The sequence below is a fragment of the Cryptotermes secundus genome, unplaced genomic scaffold, assembly GCF_002891405.2.
Source record: "Cryptotermes secundus unplaced genomic scaffold, Csec_1.0 scaffold533, whole genome shotgun sequence".
In the NCBI taxonomy this organism is placed as follows: Eukaryota; Metazoa; Arthropoda; class Insecta; order Blattodea; family Kalotermitidae; genus Cryptotermes; species Cryptotermes secundus.
This window is the reverse complement of record NW_019731275.1, coordinates 263,655-285,395: the sequence shown is the minus strand read 5'-3', so window position 1 is coordinate 285,395 and position 21,741 is coordinate 263,655. Positions and strand designations below refer to the sequence as shown.

General features: G+C 40.0%; 1 protein-coding gene across 3 annotated transcripts in view; it reads right to left on the bottom strand.

Moving 5' to 3' along the window:
- The window catches only part of LOC111866834 (erythroid differentiation-related factor 1), a 58,718-nt gene that overhangs the window by 1,707 nt on the left and 35,270 nt on the right, over positions 1-21,741 (bottom strand). For all 3 annotated transcript variants that reach the window (XM_033752431.1, XM_023856135.2, XM_023856136.2), the window contains exons 14-20: positions 19,244-19,501; positions 16,997-17,173; positions 13,728-13,981; positions 11,844-11,990; positions 6,736-6,890; positions 5,177-5,334; positions 1,935-2,520 (exon numbers count right to left, since the gene is read on the bottom strand). In XM_033752431.1, the coding sequence (XP_033608322.1) occupies positions 1,935-2,520; positions 5,177-5,334; positions 6,736-6,890; positions 11,844-11,990; positions 13,728-13,981; positions 16,997-17,173; positions 19,244-19,501 (1,735 nt within the window). The remainder of the gene's footprint in view (positions 1-1,934; positions 2,521-5,176; positions 5,335-6,735; positions 6,891-11,843; positions 11,991-13,727; positions 13,982-16,996; positions 17,174-19,243; positions 19,502-21,741) is intronic.

The window sequence follows — 21,741 nt, the reverse complement described above, 5'->3', positions numbered from 1 at the left end:
TAACACTGTCGGAAGATGGAGAGTGAAAACCTATTTATGTAGTGACAACCCACAGAAGTGAAAATTTTCATGGTTGATCATGATGACATTTAGGCCTCCACAAACTTTCTACAAATATTGCCAATTCATATAACCAGGATGCATGACAGAAAACTACAGAATTTAAACATACATATTATTTTGGGGTCAGAAACTCTAAAACAGGCTTATTATTTCACACCATGAAAAAAATATGGTTTTGAATGGCTATCTGTCGAAGTGCAGCACTGTTTATCGATATTATGTTACGGCAGATAATTTAACAGGCTTTGATTTCTTACAAAAGACTCTAGCACATGCGCATGCACGCACACGCACGCGCGCACATGTATACAGGTATTCACAGCAACTCATCATAAAGAAAGCCTCTATAACGAACATGCAGATTAACTGTGATTGGTTTCAAACCACTAGGTTAAGCTAATCATAATTTTCCATACTTTTATAATCAAACCTTTGATCAGGACTATCAAAAAAGTTGTGTCACTGGTCAAAAGCTGCAATCTGCATCATGAATCAACACTACAAGGTGCATAATGTAAAATTCTTATAAATATTTCAGAGGGTACTATCTGCCACAAAAAATGTGAGGTGCTTAGAACCTGTTGAGCCTTCATGACTGGATCATAAAAATAACAATGATGTTGAGATGCTCATATATGAGGATGATGATGGAACTACAAGTACAGGGCATTCAATCATTGAGCAAACCAGGGGATCAGCATGAGTTGTATATAACATCTCTCACAGAGTGCTGCTGTAACTGCCGACAGCAGAATGAGTCATCAGCACTGATAAACACACAAACACATGCTAGTGTAGAGCGTATGGATTGTTTCTCCGTGACTACTGTGCCCTTCCCCGCTAGCGAGAGTGCAGTCATGTCGCTGATTCCCTCGCATCAGTTTCTGTACATGCACACATTTACAGGAATACTGTAAAAAGATAACAGACTTACTGTGCTTTATAACAGGTACTGTAAGTGAATCCCTTCTGCTTGCAAGCATGCCTCGCATCGCATAAATAAATCATGCGACACTTTCTGAAGTTGGTTCACGGCAATTGGACTAATTATGCATATAAAATCCTCAGCTATACAGCAAATTCCATTGCATAGTGAAAAGATGGGGGTGTGGTGTGCTGTAAGTCTGCGCCGAATCATGGGCCCCTTATTGTTCCATGAAGTCGTAAACTCTGACCGCTACGTTAATGATATACTGAATCTGTTCTTCAACCAGCTGACTGCTGAAGAAAGACAATATGGGTATTTTCAGCAAGACAATGCTACAGCACATATGGCTAATACATCCATGGTCGCAATACAGGAAGTGTTTGAAGACAAAGTAATCAGCAGGGGACTGTGGCCTCCCAGATGCCAAGATATCAGTTTATCTTTGGGGAAACCTAAAGAGAAAAGTCTACAAGAATAATCCTTGCACCACTGAGGCTCTACAGAATGAAATAACACACGTAATTAGCTCAATTGCAGTGGACCAACTTCAGAAAGTGTCGCACAATTTATTTATGCGATGCGAGTCATGTTTTCAAGCAGAAAGGGGTCACTTCCAACACCTATTTTAAAGCACGGTAAGTTTGTTATCTTTTTACAGTACTCCTGTAAATGCGTGCATGTACAGAAACTGATTTGAGGGAATCAATGACACGACTACACTCTCGCTAGTCGGGAAGGCCAGTCATGGAGAAATGACCCATCCGCTCTACTCTAGCAAGAGTGCGCATGTTTATCAGCGCTGGTGGCTCATTCTGCTATCAGCAGTTACAGCAGCACTCTGTGAGAAATGTTATATCTAACCCATACCATTCTCCTGGTTTCCTCGATGGTTGAACGCACTGTATAAAAGAGTTACATAAACTATACTGTTCAATATACTTACTCTTTATCCTTCTTAGCACTTCCAGTTTTGGAAAGGCAGAGCTTGGTCAAGCTGCGAAGGACAAACTGCAGTCTCTGCTCTACCAGCCGTACCAGAGAACTCTCCTCCTCCTCTTCAGCTAATTCTTCCTTGTTCTCAAGTTCATTCTGGGGCACATCACTGCCACTATTACGCTGTGTCTCTTTGCTACATCCCTCTCTATTGTCACAGCCTGAATTTCCAACATGTTCCTTCAAAATACTTTCAACTTCTGTAGGATCCACTGTATGAGATTTAGAATTATGTACCATGCCTTTGTCTGTCACTGTGTCATGAACACTGTATTCTGTTGCCTTAACAGTTTCATCTGCTGATCCTTCACAAACATTGCTTACACATGTTTCATCTACATTCTGTTCTCTTGCAATCTGAATTTCAGGATTTATTTCAGTACACTCATCATGGGCCTGTTCAGATTCTCCTGAAAAAAGACTAACCCTCGCTGCCTGGGCTTGTTCCAATATCACCTTCAGCATAGGCTGACACTGGAGAAGGAGATCCAGGGCCATCTGCAGTGGCTTCAACTTCCCTCCATAAGTAGAAGCATCTGAAAATTATTAACTATTGAATACTGTACAGAAGTAATTCTTGGCAGAAGAGTTCAATGGTTCTACACAGTTAAACCAAGTAGACTGGTGCAAAAGTAACATTTCAGTCCTGTACTCAGGATGCATCTCGTTTGAAACTCAGCTGGATTATGATCTATCCTGAGACACTTATGGTTTCTCTGTTTCTCCAGGCAAATCCTGGAATAATGATTTGAAAGAGGTTACAACTGCCTTCTTCCAAATCTTTTATTTCCTCATCATTCATGACACCTTACCATCTCATCTCATACTATATAACTCCTGATGTTAAAACAGCATTATCAAATAACCTACACATCCACTAACACATTTAACAACATAGCTCACTTCAAAATACTTTCAAGTAAAAGAACACAAAAGGTTGAACATCATTAATACCATAGCCTGCCTACTGTAAATGTACTAAATGAGCTGCAGAAATCACAAAGTTCTGAAATATCCTATATTCCTCATTTACATTTCCCTCAAATTCAAATATTTTCTGAGGCATTTTACTTCCAGACATTTGCAATTCACATAACATTCTCCAACAACAGGGCCACATTTCACAACCATAAAAAATGACAGGAAAACTATTCTCTTATACACCTTAATTTGTGTCTTTCAAAGTAAAATGTGGTGACGACAACCACATGGTTGGAGAACATAAGCTTATGCAAATGGCTGTGTTCCTGAGATACAACTTCAAAATTCCAACACTGGCTGGAAGGACTTATCAGAATAAGAAATCTATCAGGATAGCCAGTCCCCTGGTTCAAATTTGAAAAATATACACTAAACCATTATGTAGGTCTGATACGTGGGTCATTTCATAAATAATGCACAGGTTGGCAACATTGTNAGGTGTATTTCAGTGTATAAATCTACAATAGAACAGTTTCAACTATAATAGGCTATGTACCGTACTTCAGAAGCTTTATAATGAAGAACCATTGGCCTGCATCACAAAAGGTAAGCTTAAGTAGCGTTTTATGGTGTAAAAAATTAACGATGTTAAATTTATACCGGTATATCTGGCTTGTATATGTGTACTTCGGTTTATCCGATGTTTTTGATTATCCGCGCCAAGTCTCCCCGCCATTACCGCGGATAATCGAGAGTCTACTGTATTTTGTTTCATTTATAATGTACTCTGTTCTTAAATAATGTGAGTTAGAAATGGAGCCTGCACAGTTCTTGGGTATTGTGACTGCTGAAGATCAAAGGTTGTACATTAAGATCAAAACTTTACGTGGAAAAAACCTGACAGAAATCCACAGTGCTTTATGTGAAGTTTGTGCCGAGTTAACAGTGGACCGTAGTACAGTTTCTTGCCGGGCTAGTCGTTTTCGTGGCAGTCGTGTGAGCATAAACGATGATCCAAGGCCAGGAAGGCCGAAAACATCAACAGATGAATGAAGTGTGAAACTTGTGTCAGATGCTCTTGAAGAAGATCATCGTGCGACATGTGAGGAACTTTCTGAAACCACAGGGATTCCACCAACGTCAATATTCTGAATTCTGACAAATGATTTAAAGAAGAGAAAGACTTCTGTGTGATGGGTCCCTCACTGCTTGACTGCTGAACAGAAGCAGAAATGCCTCAACATTGCAACCTTGCTGAAACAAAGATTCGACGTTGAAGGTCAAGCATTCTTGTATCGACTTGTCGCTATTGATGAAACGCGGGTTAGACTTTGAACCAGGGCTGAAATCACAGTCCAATGAGTGGAGAGGTCCATCTTCCCCATGACCAAAGAAATTTCGACGATCTCAATCAAAGGTCAAACAAATGATGATCTTTGCTTATGATCACCAAGGAATAATCATGACAGACAAGAGTTCCATGTGGGTGAAGTGTCACAGCAGTTTATTATCGTGACTTTATGCAAAATCTGTGCAGAAAAATGCATAAAAACCGACCTCAGTTGCTCGAGGCTGGGCCAATCATTCTCTATGACAACACTTGCCTGCACATCGGGAATGTCATAACAGAAAAGCTGTGCCAATACAGTTGGGAGGTGTTGCCTCAAGCTCCCTACAGCCTGGACATGAGTCCACCAGACTTCGACTTATTCCCAAAGTTGAAACAACCTATGTGAGGCCATCATTTTCCCTCTCTGGAAGAGCTTCCTGCTGCAGTTACCCGAGCCATTCGACAGATAAACAAAGATGGTGTCCTGGATGGAATAGTAAAGCTTCCCACACATTGGGACTCGGTCATTGAGAAGCAGGGGGACTATATTGAAGGGCTGTAAAGAGATATTAAAAAAAATAAACATGGACGTAAACAAAAAATTGTGTGCATTTCTGAAATGACCTAGAAAGTTCCCGATGATTGCAGTTACGAATTCTGTCATGCTAAGGAATTATTCTGAAAGACAATGCATCTAGTGAACACTTTCCATGCTGATGTTTTCAAGATAAAGATAAATTACTTCTTTGTTTTTACATTTCCATAGTAGTGTAACATTATTATTGCTTAAAAGTCATACACATTCATAATGAAATTTCAAAAGGTTAAAACACACATTCAGAGCTGAATAAAACAACATTTCTGAACTAGATGCCCCATATTTGGATTCTCAAGGGTTAAGATAATTTTCTGTAATGAAAGTGGAGATGAAATCCACATACTTTGTGCTTGGAATTCTGAGAGGGCCACACGTTCCAACTGCACACGCAAGAACTCCAATGGGTGCTCCAGCTGCAGCATCAAGCAACTTGACTTTTCATAGTGCAGACGTGACAACAACAACATGTTCTTACGCCGAGCATCATCTGCTGGCAGGGTCCTGCAGCATATCAACAACAAATAAGGCCATTTTGGGAAAACCACAATTTTCTTGGGGCCTTGGTGTCTGGTGGCAAAACACATTAAAATTTACTTCTGAATGTACACCAACAATTTTTAACCAAACCCAAATATAATGTAACAAGATCAGAAAGGAGCATGCCATATATTTTTAATGTTATTAATTATACTGACCATTTAATTGCCATTCATGTTCATTTACTGCAGAAGAAAATCTATTTTTGCAAAACTAATTACACTGCACAGAGTCAGAAATTATTGTTCCTTGTATTCCATTATTCACTACAGTGGAATACCCATTTAGTGTTCCCCATTTAACATTCCATTTCAACGATCCCAAGTCAATAAACTCTGTGTTAAATTACCTCCATTCAAGATTTTCCTTAGTTTAGAACCCTTATCCAGTGGTCCCCACAGAGACCTTAAATAAAGGTTTCACTATGTATTGAAAAACATTCCAAATAAAATTTTATAAACTACATGTGTTACATTATGTTAAGTACCAACTTCAATTCAATAAGCCATCCTTGTTAAAATCTCATACAAATGCTGTTTTGTTAAATTTTGGTTCATATGAAGAATGGGTTATTTTGGATGAATAAAACCAAAATTAAATATGACACAATAACAAATTTCACTGAAGTCAATTCAGTATCTTTGGATAAGAAACATTCTTGACTGATTCTTGGGTTAGTTGACAGTTTTTCAGCCACCCAGGTTCTTACAGTATTGAACTACAGAATGACTATGAACAATGAACTGCAAAGAAACTGATCATGGAATTTTAAGATATCAACCCAGTATTTCACTGAAAATAACAAAGAAAGCTATGGAAGAGGGTAAGTCAGAACAGTTGGCCTTCAGGCCAAGATCTGAACCCTTGACCTAGTCCTGAGAATGAAGCAAGAGCGTCACTCATTACACTGTATTCATTATGTATTCCTTTTATGCAGTTTGTGCACTGAATGTATGATAAAGGATTTGTTGAGTTTAATAATACCACCCCAGCATGAACCAATTTCATTTAACAATTGCTGTTTGCACAAACATCTTTCTCCATTTCTTCTCTTATGTTCTCATGTTAAATGTCTCTTAATGTTCAATATTAGAGTCAATTTTAACGACCACACAACATACTTTTTACTACTATCACACTATATGTTTCGACCTCAAGAGGTCATCCTCAGGTGTACGAACACAGCTGTATAATTACACACCAATTACACCTGAGGATGACCTCTTGAGGTCGAAACATGTAGTGTGATAGTAGTAAAAGGTATGTTACTCGTATGTGGTTGGTAAAATTGACTCTAATATTGATTAAATACACAACAGGATGCAAGAAACAATTAAAGTCTCTTAATGTTGTTTTACATCTCACCTATATGTTTTGTGGTACAGAGATGCAAGACGGTGGTGGATGGTGGCAGCACGGAATTGATAAATGGGCTGGCGTGGGCCGGGTGTGTCAAGGTCACAATATTTCAATGCCTTCATGAGAAACTCTGCTACCTCCTTCTCTGCCTCTTCCTGGCTCTGAACAAACATTGACACACTTACAGAAAGCATGGTTCCAATCTATATAGTGGAATAGCACCAATGATAGCTCCCAGAATGCTCAGGTACTGATGCTGAAAGGTTTAGGGATCAATTCTCATATCGTTGCTACAAAATATCATCAGTTCACAAAGTCTCCATCATCACCACCACTTTGTGGAGTTGGTAAACTGTCTATTATAATACGAGGGTTGGAACTTCAATAGTGGCAACACTGCTGTAGACGCCATGCAACGGAACCAAATAATGTCGCTTATACCACACGTTAGTTACATACCTACCTTACCGCAGAGCAAATGGAATCTCCCTTCCCACATCACGTGCATGCACAGTGATAAGAAGAACAGAGCCTCATGTTAGCTGGCGGTCTAATGTAGTGTTGTCACGTTTTCAAAACAGGAACAATGGAGTTGGATAAAGATTGAATGTGCCAGAGGTCGTACAGCATGACAGTGTCATCAAGGTCTTCAAAAGGCTTGCGATGAATCTGCATTGTCTTACAGAACAGTGGCAAGGTGGGTAAAAGCCTTCAACAAGGGACGACAAAATGATAAGAAGAACAGAGCCTCATGTTATTGTCTTACAGAACAGTGGCAAGGTGGGTAAAAGCCTTCAACAAGGGATGACAAAATGTGGCAGACATGCGTCGGCCAGGTCATCCTAGTGTCAGTGAAGAAGTGTATGCTCTTTTCGCATTACTGGAGAGTGATCAACGCCATACGATTCGTGAGCTGGCCCAAGAGGCAGGATTAGTGCATATGACTGTGCTTCACATTCTGAAGGAACGCCTGGGCTACGATACAACGCTGCTCGTAACCACTTGGAGTTCTATGAGCACGAAGGAGAGGCTTTCTTATGCCATATCATTAAGCCGGATGAGACATGGGCCAAATCGTATGAGTCACAAATGAAACGCCAATTGAATGAATGGCGTCATTACGGGTCACCACGAAAATCAAAAGTTTGTCAGTACCCCAGCAATGTGAAAGTTTTGGTGATTCTCGTGTACGACTGTGATGGTGTTATCCTAACGCATACCGTTCCCTGACAGCAGACCGTCAACGTCCAGTATTACTGTTCATTTTTGGAACACAACCTGCAACCAGCTTTGAGAAAGAAGCAGCGACACTTTCTGCAGAACCCACCCATCATTTTGCAGGACAATGCTTGGCCACATGCAGCGCAGGCTGTGGCTGATTTGTTTGATCGATGGGGCTGGGAAGTGCTGTATCATCCACCATACTCCCTGGACTTAAGCCCTTGCGACTTTGACTTGATTCCTAAGATGAAGGAACCACTTTGTGGCATTCGCTTCAGAACTGTTCCATAGATTCTTCAGGCAGTAGACCGCTCCATTCAAACTATCAACATAACAGGCGCTAGCAACGGGTTGTACACAATGCTGGTGACTACACTGAAGGGCAGTAGAACTTCAAAACATGTATTTATTTTGTTATCAGTTGTAAATAAATAGTTGCCACTATTAAAGTTCCAACCCTCGTACATCTCTTTCCACCTTCTTCTTGGTCCTTCTGTGTCTTGTCTACCAGACAGACAATATTTATAGGCTTGAAGTGGAATGTATGTCTGTTACATCACTTGCATACATATTTTCCATTTGTCTCTATAGTCTATAATTTCTTCATGTAAAGGGAAAATAACCAATTCATTTCTTACCTGATCTGTCCTGGTGAAGATAAGAAAAGAGGACATGCATTCCACAAAGTATCAATACTAAATTAATAGCATCAGTCATATATTATTTTCAATCCTGAAGAAAACTGTCAAATTAAAATAAAATATATGAGCATATTCCTTCAAAATCCATTTATTTTATTACAACTATAGTGCAAGCACAATATAATGAAAATTTATAAAATTTGTATAAATGTTCATTCTGATAAGTACTCATAATCACCTACTGTGACAAGGTAACATTTTGAGGAGCTGGCTTATGTTCTTCTATAACATTTTGGAATGGTGCTGACCATGCATGCTTAAGCACCTCTGCTTCAAGGCTGAGTAAATTCTCTTTTCAGACATACTGTACTAGTTATATTCTCAAATGCTTTCTTCTCGTCACCTACACAAGGGAGATGCCAGAGGATGAATTAATAGTATGTGTACCTTAACTGACTGCCTGTTATGAACTGTTTTGGAAGAAAAACTGTAAGCACTGCATAAAATTTCACCTTTTATGCAACAGTTTCCTGTATATATGAGGGCTATTTGGAAAGTAATCTCCATTTGCTTGCATAAGCAAGGTAGCATCACATGACTCACTGACTTTGTAAACCATCACATAACTGGTCACCTAGTGTTTGATTTTGTCTTTAGAGAGTGAGTTGTCATGTGTCCTGTTATCGATAATCTTGTCAGCTGCGAAATTCACACTGTTATCGCCTTTCTTCATTCTAAAAACATCAGTGCTGTTGAGATTCATCGTAAATTATGCATGGCAGCTCACGGTCAAAATGTAATTTGTGAAGAAACTGTAAGACAATGCTGTAGAATGTTCTAAGTTGGGTGGGCAAACAAAATGGTAAGCCATCTGCAGTTAGTGATCATAAGACTATCATAAGTTTTGCACAAGACGGGTTCTACAAATGCTCATGGGTGCACACAAAATGCAGAGGGTGGCTTTAGCTTTGACTTTTTTAGAGTGATACCACAAAGATGGCAATGAATTTCTCAATCACATCATAGAAGTAACAAGTGATGAAATCTGGGCTTCACTTATGAATATTGAAACCAAATAGTCAAAGCAGATGATGCACACACATTTGCAAACAATTAAAAAAGTTTAAATAAACATCTGCTACCAGAAATCTTATGGTAACTGCTTTCTGGGACAGGAAATGAGTGCTGATGGTGGAATTCATGCAAAAGCAATGACAATAACATCAGATGTGTATTGTGAAACAATTAAAAAAAAACTGCACAGCACAACTGAGAACAAAAGGCGTGAAGTGCTGATATGCCATGTAGTGCTTCTCCATGACAATGTGCATCCACATACAGCTGCTTGCAATCAAGCACTGGCAAAGCATTTCAACTGGGAGTTGTTTGACCACCCTTCTTACAATCCCGATCTTGCTCCGAGTGACTGCTACCTGTTTACCTACCTGAAGAGCATGTTATGATCACAGCACTTCAACAATAATGAGGAGTTGATGGAAGAAAATGTGGTATTCTCTGATACAACAGGTACCTCAATTCTGGCAGTGACTATGTTGAGAAGTAGCTTAAGTATGTCCGCATTTTCTACACATAATTTTTTTTCTCATTGCTTGTTCTGTTAACAGCTCACTGGAAGTTACTTTCCAAATAGCCCTTGTATAAAGTTAAGAAATTAATTGTGATGATGATTTTTGTCACTGAAATGAAGCTCTTGTTATAACTAACATTCATTCTACCATTGTTACCCTGCATTACAACTAGTAAAGGTATTTTTAAACTTCTGGGGATTTCTATCCTATGACAGATAAGTCTTTCAATATGCATGTATGTTGCCAGTCATCTTTCTTAGTGGGCGTTCATGTTTAACATTTAGAGAAGAAACAGTTTTGGTATGGCTTTAGGATATAGGAACATGTATTCAGAAGAAGGACAAAACAGACCATTTCACAGAAGAGAGGATTGAGAAACCAAGGTATTTGGAAATGGTGATTTCTGTCAATAAATTATCACATGCAGGTTGCTTAATTTTCTTTCCTTTTCCATCTTGTTCTTGCTGAACCAGATGTTGGAATATTAAGTCCATTTCCCTTCTGAGCATTAGATCAATGCTACCACTATTATCATGTGCTTGTTAGATTAAGGGAGTGTGCAGTGACTTTAAACTTTACCCCTTTTATCAAAGGTCATTACTTGGATTATTAATGATAGGAAAAAATTCAGAAAGTCTGAGTAGTTCTAGCCAGCAAGGAAACTAGAAACTGATGTAGAAAAAGCAGCGCAATTTCCACTGAGGAGCCAAAATTAGGATCCGAAGGACAATATTATGATACATACCTGAACTATACCAGGGGGCCATTTCCCTGGAGGTAAAGTAGCTGGGCTGTGAAGCTGACCATTCACCTCCATCTATTGCTGAGGTCAAGAATGCAGGAGCTATACCTCCACTCCCCCATGTCTTCATAGTACAGTGCTTAATTAATTAAACTCGGGGACAACTTTTTACCTGAATTGTGGGTTTGTGGGCAATATGAGCACTGAATAGCCATATTCTCAATATGTTTTGTGGGGGAGGTGCAAAACAATGAGGCTTTGAAACTGCAGAAAATAATCCGATATTGAAACAAAGCATAGTAACAGCTAGAACAAAGCCCCGAGTCTTCTGCAAACAAAGATCATCTGACTAACATAATGAAGTTAAACTGATGGAGGATGTTGGTGGTAATAATGAATTACTACCAAAAGCTTCCGTCTACATTTCATTTAGATTTGCATAACCACTCATAAAAACCATACGAAGTATCAATCCACAGAAAGATGCTTATGAAGATATCTAACAGCGTGAAGACTCTGTGTTTTAGTACTTACAAAGGCCAGTTAGGCTTAATGCTCTGAAGGTTGATGAGGGAGACTGGACTTAACAATCACTCAGTCATAAGAAGATTAGTTACTTCAGACCTGGGGCCACACTATAGTTCAAGCGGTTAGCTGCTAGCTTCCCACCATGGCAGCCCGGGTTCAATCCCGGGTCTGGTCAAGTGGGATTTGTGTTGGACAAAGCGGCACTGGGGCAGGTTTTCTCAGAGTACTTCGGTTTCCTCTGCCAATCTTCATTCCACCAATTGCTCCATAATCACCCTCACCTATCATCTGGGGCTGGTACAAGGGACTTAGTCCCACCCCACTAGCAACAAAAAAAAAAAAACTTCAGACCTGTGTTTTCTTTCTTGGTCTCATACAATCTGCCATTATTACCTTCATGTTCAATTCTGGAAAGTCTTGCAAGAGAGTGCCCATGGTGAACAATGTTGTGGACAGTTCCCATATCACAGTGTCCCAGATTGCTGGGTTATTCTTCCGAGTATTTAAAACTTGCACTGCTTTTTGGTAGCTACTCAAAGCCTGAAATGTGGTGACATTTTGGTAACACAAATCTAAGGACAATTAAATCATATATATTATAAAAAGAAGACCATCACATTTCAATACGTAATTCTTGTACCCTCATTTTTATAGCGAAATTAAGGAGGAAAAATAAATGAAGCTCACAACTAATCCATTTATTGTGTACATGTTATAATGTATATACAGGTGTTTTATGACTTTAGGGCATAACTGCAAGAGGTGATTTCCTAGGTCTTTGTGATCAAAAAGGTTCATATAAACATGTGTCCGATTTTGGACATTTACGGAGTTATGACCATTTTAAACTCAGAGTAGAAGGTAACACTTACTGACAATAAACGGAACAAAATAATAAACCAGCATAATACATGATACATTTAAAGTATTAATGTAAAGTTAACTTCGTGAAATTACCTTTAATTTGAATTGATTGGTGCTTAAAGCTGATTTTCGAAATGCCACTGCCGGCCACAACACAGGCTGCCCCTCGGTTGTGAAAGGCGCGGGTAGCACGTAGCAGCTTCAGCTGGCTGTTTCTTATGTGGTCAGCGGTGTCCAGAAAGCGACTGAGCAAAACAGCTCGCGCTGCCACCTTCACATTGTAAACCATTTCTTTCATCCATCCCCACACATAATAATCCAGTGGGCTCAAGTCTGGAGACGTGGCTGGCAATTCTTCATGTACTCGTACGTGGACTGCGGTGTACCATATGAACAATGCCTTCTTCATTGATGCCTTCATTAACACCATGCTCGGCTGCAATACGAACGCTGGAAAGGCTACTGGTATCTTGCAATGCCTGGTAAACTCCAGTAAATATTCCCCGGTTTGGTATTCTATGATTCGGAAACCATTGCTGATATTCAGCTACGGCAAGAACTGAGTTACCATCACAAAACCCGTACACATAAATCATATCTGCATACTCCTCAAATGAAAATGTAAATGGCATCGTGAATGTAACAGACACAGTGAGATGGGAACTGTTCTGAACACCAGTAGCCGCCACACTAGCCGTGGCTGGACATACAAACCCACCACACCTTAGGTACCTCTCAAGTGTTGAGATAACAAGAACACTCTGTCTGTAGCTGGCTAAAAATAGCGACCCGCCAAATGATGGGCGCGGTTCACACGAGGGCGTGTACGGGAAACCACCTCCTGCAGTTATGCCCTAAAGTCGTGAAACACCCTGTATATTTATTTTATCCATGTGGTCTCCATGTGCATCACTTATTTCATCCAATGAATACTGTTAGTAAATCTAATAGTGGTTGATGTTATTTATACCACATTACAAGTGACATATGGTTCGTTTCAGTGCTCCTTGTGACCCTGAAATGCCTACCTGTTCCTAAAAATGAATTCAGGGGGGAAAGAGAAACAACTGTTAGGACCAGTGTTTCATATTTTGGTGATGTGATGCTGATTTCCTCATTATCCACAATATTAACTTTTAAATAGAAAATGAAGTGAAACTCAAGTTATCCAAGCAAAGGTACTGTGTGTTTTGAGCTGGCTACTTTATGTTGCTACAGGAGGACCTCATTTTGGTTAATGTTTTTAGATATAAGGATAGATTAAATTCTTTATCTTCCTTTCGAAAACCAAGGTCACACTTCTACATGGGTTATTCCCCAGAGTGAGACACTACATTTCCGGAAATTATGTGGGATCTGCTTGGTGGACAGATGTAAACTGTGAAACGTAATTCGACTGGCAGTCACACTTACCTTATTATAAAAGTGACGTTCTTGTCCCGCCAATCCTGAATGTCGGCCACTCAAATCAGGAGAGTGAAAGTGAGCACACATTCTCATCAAGCGGCCAGTGTTGGAGTGTAGCAATGCGAGGTTGGCTTCATCATGCACAACACTGAATGCCTTCACTCCAGCCTCCAAATGATACAGGGACTGAGTGAACAGTTTCTGGAACACGCTCTCATGAGGCTTCTGCTGCTGCTGGTTCACCTCTTCCTTGTACCTTGCTGCAAGGAACAGGAAAGTCAGCTGCTATATTTTCTGACTCATCACAATGAACAAGATATGAAAAATGTTCTTTGTAATCTTCCAAACTTTATTCAACTTTATACTGAGTGGTCATAAAACAGAAAAACAAAAACAAACTCCATGATTTTAGTGTGCAAGCGAACTATACCGACTGACACTTGTCGGCGAAGTTTAATTTCAACTTTTGTGGACAGAGGGTGTTGCATGGTCAGTGAAACGAATCCTCATGGCCGTTAATTTCGGTTTTCTAGACTAAGAGTTACAAATCTATTATTACAAATACAGAACCATCATTACAAATATAACCGCACTACTGATACAGTGTTTTGAGTCAGAAATTAATCTTCCTTTATTTCATTACTCAGCCATAACAGTGAAAAATACTACAAATAAAAGTTTTAGATTGTTAAGAAATTATATTTTATTAATAAAATTTCACAAAAATCTGTTCAGTAACAGAGAGATTAAACTTGTAAATGGACATAACCTCCATATTATGTATTAATTTTGTACACTGTATACAAAGACCACATTAACCCTTTCGCGCGGTGATTTAAATTCCGCTACCGTGTCTCTCCGGCGGTAATATATTCAGCCGGCCATTTAAATTTTGCTCGAAAATGATTTATTCATTATTGTTCTTAAATTCTATGAGATAGGAACATGAAACTTTCACTAAAATGANTATCGCTAGCCAGATTAGCTGCAGTAAATTCAACCTTTATGTTATCATAACAAGTGTTGGTGCTTCTGCGTTTCATTTTCCATCCATTTTGGCGGCATAAGACGTCGTAGGGGTGACCACAGAATTCATGAAGTTATTCTAAGAACTGGCTGGTATGTAGTGAACGAAAGCAGAGCTTAGCTGGCTCAAAAAAATATTTATGGTCATCCCTCGAAACGACCACCAAGGTCAATACGATAAAATGGAGTCAACTGGAGCGATAATACATGAAGGAATGAGTTCTTTTCCCTCCCCCACACACACCCGTATCGTCACAGGGGGTGACCACAGTGTTCTGCCTTAATTTGTGGCGTTTTTCTAAGAACTGGCTGCCATGTACTGTGCGAAATCAATCGATCTTGCAAGAATAAAATTTGGACATCCCTCTTCTAAGAATTCCAATTGAGTGTGTTAGTGTGGCCAGCTCAGGGCAATATGATATTATAAACACAGCACATATCACGTCTCTGCTGTTTATAACTTCATAGGAAAGAAAACACACCATTCATAACAGCTTGAAGGAGGAAAGTTCTACCAGAAGCAACAGGAATTTGCTGCAAGACAGGCATATGTAACGATGACTTAGCGCTCTTAAACTCGTGTGTCATTAAATATAGTTCTCCTGACAACAGGCCAGCGAAAAATCTAACAATCTACAGCAAAACCATCAATTATTATGGGCGTTATAACATAGGTGTGCAGCTGGACGAAACATTGACGTCGAACCCCCCCAGACGATTTAAATACCTTGACGAAACATACACGTCAAACCACGCTGAACGGTTAAGAAACAAGGAGTTCAAGGATTCAGTCCATTAACAGCTTCCAACTGCATTCTTTGCAGCTTAATAGCTCTGATCACAATCTCAATATTCATTTATGGGAGACATAAATCATGTGCATGGATATCATACTGCATACACAGCCTTTTACAGTTACATTTTGTTATAGCGTGTGTAAGAACATCCCAAATAAAACTGTTATTAAAGAATACTAGTGTAAGATCAGGGAGATGGAAGAATAGAATTAATATGGATCACAGAGACATAGGTTGCAAGGGGGTTGGAATTCTTTCAGAACTGTGTCTAATGGTGGGCTTTCACATTACTCACAGAACAACTGCACTTTCCTACCACAGTTAGTTTAGTACAGGTTCCTGAACTCCGTACACAAGGGTATAATGGTGTACAATGTATTCCATCACTACTATTTATACAAACATCAGTTTCTTAAACATCAATAAATTATGAAGAAAGCCGTATTCTGGGATGTGGCACCATGTAAATATTGTATTAACTGACATTTAGAAGGAACATATCGCCTACATCTTCAGTGTAGAAGAAAAAGAAGAAAAATCCACGAGTGAGGAACCAGCGTGAGCAGGTGCTGACCGACTAATGTTGAGTCAAATAAACCCAGCTATATAAGAGCAGGAAGAGAAGGGAGAGGGGGCTACATGGGAAAAGTAAAGAGGAGAGGCGAAGGATCTGTGAGGATGGACTCGCAGGTATAGAATACTGTGTTGGTGGAGAAAGGCAAGTTTAAAGGAGGGCGTTAACCCAGAGGCTTCGGGCTGCGATATCAGTCGGGCTTGGACACACGTGGCCTTGTGGATCTGGCATCATGTCCCAGAGGTTCTTGAGGGAACAGATGAGAGGCTTCCATGACTTGCTGAGACAAAACCCCACCTCTCTGTTCATATTAACGGGATAGAGTTCAATCTCAATGGACTCCTTAATGATGTGATCCATATCCTCAAACCTCAAATCTTACATCAATAAATTAACTGACTGCATCAATATTCAAACTTTGGAATACAATTACCTCACAGACTTCATCATCTTTGTGGAAAATGACAAGCATATGCATATAGGCAGTCACATAGCTATTCAAGCATGAATGCGATATCCTATTCATTACTTTCACCACAACTTGGAGAGTAACTGGCTGGTTAAAATATCAAGAGGTTTAGAACTGGATGATAAATTGTCTCCAAACAGTTGAACTAGATTCCTCATAAACATAACTCAGGCATATTAATCCAGTGGTTCTCAACCTCTGTCAGACTGCAGCCCAGTAAATATTTTTTATAAGAAGAGGGCCCAGTACCAGCAGCTGAGAAACACTGCATTAATCCACTTACTGGTTATGGAAGAAGAAACATAAAACACAGGAAACTTCAATTCAAATTTCTACACTAAGATGCAAATTTGACTCTTCCCAAATACAAGACAAGCCTCAAAGTGTTCAGTGGAAATAATAATACTACCTGCTGCTAGGTTCATGTACATAACTCCTAGCTCATTATGAATATTTCCAAGTCTGCGCTGGAGATTGTTCTTCTGCTGGTCATGGGACTCCAAGGCCAGTGCTTTCTGATAACAGCAGCAACTAGCCTGCAGCATCTGCTCCATATTATCAACAGTCTCAGGGATTACATCTTGCTCTGCAAATAAGAAAAGAGTAGCTGCATGCCCCTCTTGTTTTACTCCTAGGGAAGGTGCCTCTGGTGCCCAATGGAGAGGAGGTTGGGTGGGCTCCAGAACCAATCTGGATGTAAATGAAGAAAAAAATCTTTCTCTTGCCAGGAACCAAACCACAGTCATCCAGCCCTTAGCCCATTGTCATGCCAACTAATCTATCACAGCTTTGCATAATTTCTGCAAAAAATAAAAGTTAAATATGAGGTGTATCCACAAAATAAGTTCTGTCTGCAAACAGTGCCACTACAGCACTGCAGTCACTATGGTGCGCATGCATGCAGAGTCTGTTGGTTCTTTTTGAAGGCCTGGATGCCATTTGCAGACAATCTAACTGTGTTTATGCATCGTCCTGTGTGTTTACAACGTTCAAGAAAATCAAGAAGCCCGCTGCATGTGAAATGTGGTCTGTAATCCTTTTCTTGAATGCAAGAAACATGAAACTGGCTGACATTCATCAACTTTGTGAGGTGTATGAAGAACATGCCATGAGTGGTTCAGTGGTAAGGAGATGGGTGAGAAATTTTAATGAAGTACGTGAAAATGTGTATGATGATCCGTGGAGCAGCCAACCATCTGTGGTTAATGAAGATTTGGTGCATGCAGTGGAAAAGAAGATTCAAGAGAACAGACAATTAGGAAAATGTGTTCATGCTGGGTGCCGAAGATGCTTACGCATGAACATAAAATGAAACTGCAGGCCAGTGCATTGATCTTTCTGACATGATACAGTGAGCAAGGTGATGACTGCTTAAGCCGCATAGTCACAGGAGTCAAAACATGGGTGTCACATGTAACCCCTAAATCGAAGCAGCAGTCCATGCAATGGAGGCACACTTCATCGCCAATAAAGAAAAAATTCAAACACACCATTTCAAATCGCAAGATCATGCGCACAGTGTTTTGGAAGAAAAGAAAGTGTTCTGCTTGTGGAATTATTGCCTCAAGGCTCAACAATTAATGCAGGTGTCTATTGCGACACGCTTAAGAAACCGCGTTGTGCGATCCAGAACAAGTGACATGGCATGCTTAGTCAGGGTGTTATGATTCTTCATGACAACGCCTGCCCATACACTGCAGCCGCAACGCAAGATCTCATCATGACATTTGACTGGGAACAATCTGATCATCCCCCCTACAGCCCAGACTTAGCACCAAGTGATCTTCATGTGTTCCTGCATCTGAACATTTTCTTTGGTGGCCAGCAGTTCCACAACAACAAAGAGGTCAAAGAAGCCTGCATTGCAGGAGGCATCATTCTACGATGCAGATATACAAAAACTGGTGCCCTGCTACGACAAGTATCTCAAAAATGGTGAAAACTATGTCGAAAAGTAGCATACAGTATGTACATCAAATGACAATATAAATGGCTTGGAAATAAATTGTTTTTTTAATAACCCATCAGAACTTACTTTCTGGATAGCCTACATACATTATGGTAAAACAGCATGGAAAGTTTTGATCAAGTTTTCTGAAAAAATAATGCCAGGAACAAAGAAAAAACTGTTTTCAAAATGACGTGAAAGTTTCAGTTGGACAAAATTTAGAGGATGGGTGAACAGTGTACAAACCATCAAAGGACTACAAAATTCCATTCCAAACACTCTTAAGGAAAGTTTGTTGATTGCACCTAAAACTATGGAGAAATGCATATTTTGGAAGGGAAAATTCTGTTAAATTTCACCTTGCAAGATAAGATTAAAACTGTCAGCTACGTAAGTGAGATGCGGTCCATTGGTTTAGGATTAGTGCAACCACTGTCAGACAATTTGTGTTTCACATGGCAAGGATAAGATGGAGAGACAGAAATCCCTCAGTAATGTACCTGACTCTGGATGTTTTATTTCTGATGCAAAATTTGAATAGTGATAAACATTTCAAATAAAGACCTTGATAGCTCTACTATTTATGACTTTATTGCCATGGCTTTTCAACTTTGCTTTAGAATATGCCATTAAGAAGGCCGAGGAAACACAGGTGAAATTAGTTGAGTTCACCCATATTTTTACCTTGCAACAACAGTTTATACTCACGGTAACTTGAAGTGCCTTCATGTGATATACCAAGTATGGCCAGATCCTTTTCCACTTCCATCATGATATCACAGTCTAAAGTGGTGGAGTGAGCATAGTCCTTACGATGAGTGTCCACCTGAGTCCAGTTCTGAACAATCATAAAGCAGCAGTCTCCAGCGCGGCCCAGGAGGTAACTCTGCAATCCCACACTACATGAAGAACTTGCAAGTGCCGCCAACACACGAAGCACATGTACAATGTAATGCAGGGATCTGCCTGTAACAGCATCAGAACAGTGGAAAGTCATTACTTCCACATGCAGAGTTTTCCTTCAGTTGAACATCTCACCTGTCTTGTTTCAATCATGCCAGTAAAGGTAAAAAAGTAAAGCTATCCCTGTACCAGGCCGTGAAGGCCCATAGGGTTGTGAGACGTTGAGGGTCCCACACTATCTAGAAAATAGGCTCAAAGACGGCGGTAAGGTTGTCAGCCTTACGTGCCGGCTGTGCTTTACTCCCCAGAAAAATTATTTAATTAATTCCTGGTACTCACTTCTGTTAGAGGCTGAGTAAACCCCAGGGCCTAGTGCGGCTGGAAGGATTAGGTCAACTGAAAAAATCCAATGACCTCATTGGGACTTGAACCCGTGACATAACGGCTTGTAGCATAGCCCCTCGATCAACTACGCTACCGCGTGCCCCTCAATCATGCTAGTGAAAATTATAACCTTTTGGGTATGCTACATCCACCTAACAGCTGTCTTGTAGTGATAAAATCTTACTCAGGTGAACAGCAATGTCACTCCAAGGCAGATATCTTGACACAGCTGATCAGCAGAGAAGATTCTATCACGTCTAGTTGCAGTGACAGCTTCATGTCTTACATAACTCTCATACTTCATAAAATTTTGAAGCAGTCTGATATGGGAGACCCTGATTAAAGCTTTCCATGAAAATATTAATTTGAATTACATATTTAAACACTTTAAGAGCATAACAATACTGGAAAAAGTGGGCGATCCTTAATACAGTACAAAAGGGTTTCAATGTGTATGTGTCTTTGTGATAATCACAAGGGAATACTTCTATGGCATCAATCTTTATGAAAATCAAAATGCCCCTACAGCTTCCTGTATGAACCTCTCACATTAAATTACTCAAAATGTGTACAGTAGTTCTCAAGTTCAAACATATGCATGGACAGATAAACAGGTGTGACCTCACCGATATATGGTAAGATTATACACATCATGCAAAGAATGTACAATCAGCCTTTCTAACTTCTCTATTCACCCCATTAAATATTTGTCAAACTAAAACATGTTGATCTAAAGTTCTCACAATGGCATTTAAAGCTGTGTAGACTGTGTAGTCTGTTGAAATTCAACCAAAGTCTTGGTGAACAAATCACTCTATCTTCAGGGCTGAATAAGGTGAGCAAGATACCAGTGCAAAAGCACGTGGCAAAGACCTGAATCCATGCTGGTATCTTGCTCGGCTTATTCGATCCTGAAGATGGTGGCGATATGTGCCCTCCAGAACGTTAACATCCAAAGGGCTTTCATGACCTGTGCTGATAAATTCAAAGGTCCTTCCACAACAGAGGTTAGATCTGTGATTTATGCAGTGAATTCTGACCTTGTGACCATATTTGGAGGGATGACATCATACCTACTTGTTCTAGTGAATAAGGCTTCTCAGAACCATTTGAAACAACTGTGTTACAAAGGGCATCAGGCAGAGGACCATGTTCTGACACCATCAGAACAATACAGAGGGCCAGAAAGAAATTGCTGTGCCAGCAGATCAAGACCATTGTAACTGATCTCACCAGAAGTGATAGTCAAGAATTTAAAAAGTGATGTATATCTGATGAAATGAATGGAATGCAGGATGAGGAAGAAGATGGGAATGTTGGCCATGAATATGAAAGGGTGAGCAGTGAACATGTGGTAAAAGATGGAAACTGTGAAGACATTGAAGCTGAAACAGATGATAGGAATGGAACACAGTGGGACTGGTGTGGCTGCGCCATAGCTCAAGCGGTTAGTCGCTGGCTTCCCACCGCGGCGGCCCGGGTTCTATCCCAGGTCTGGTGAAGTGGGATTTGTGGTGGACAAAGTGACGCTGGGGCGGGTTTTCTCAGAGTACTTCGGTTTCCCCTGCCAATCTTCATTCCACCAATTGCTCCACAATTACCCTCACCTATCATCTGGGACTGGTACAATAGACCCATTTCCTATCACAGGATAGTCTCACATTCTGAATCCCTTCCAATCTGGTAAATATACTGAAAAAGTTGCTAGTGTCATAAATTATTACCATGAAAAATTGTTCTGCTATAGAAAATTCTCATTTTTTTCTTGATCCTTGAAATTCTGCCAAATTCTGATCTTGACGAAAGTCAATCTCATACATACCTACAGAGTAGATACAAAGTATTGTGACATGTTGCGCAATGGAGGACAACCCCTCCCCCCCAACAGCAGCGTTGCATTGTGGTCCCACGTCACAGCG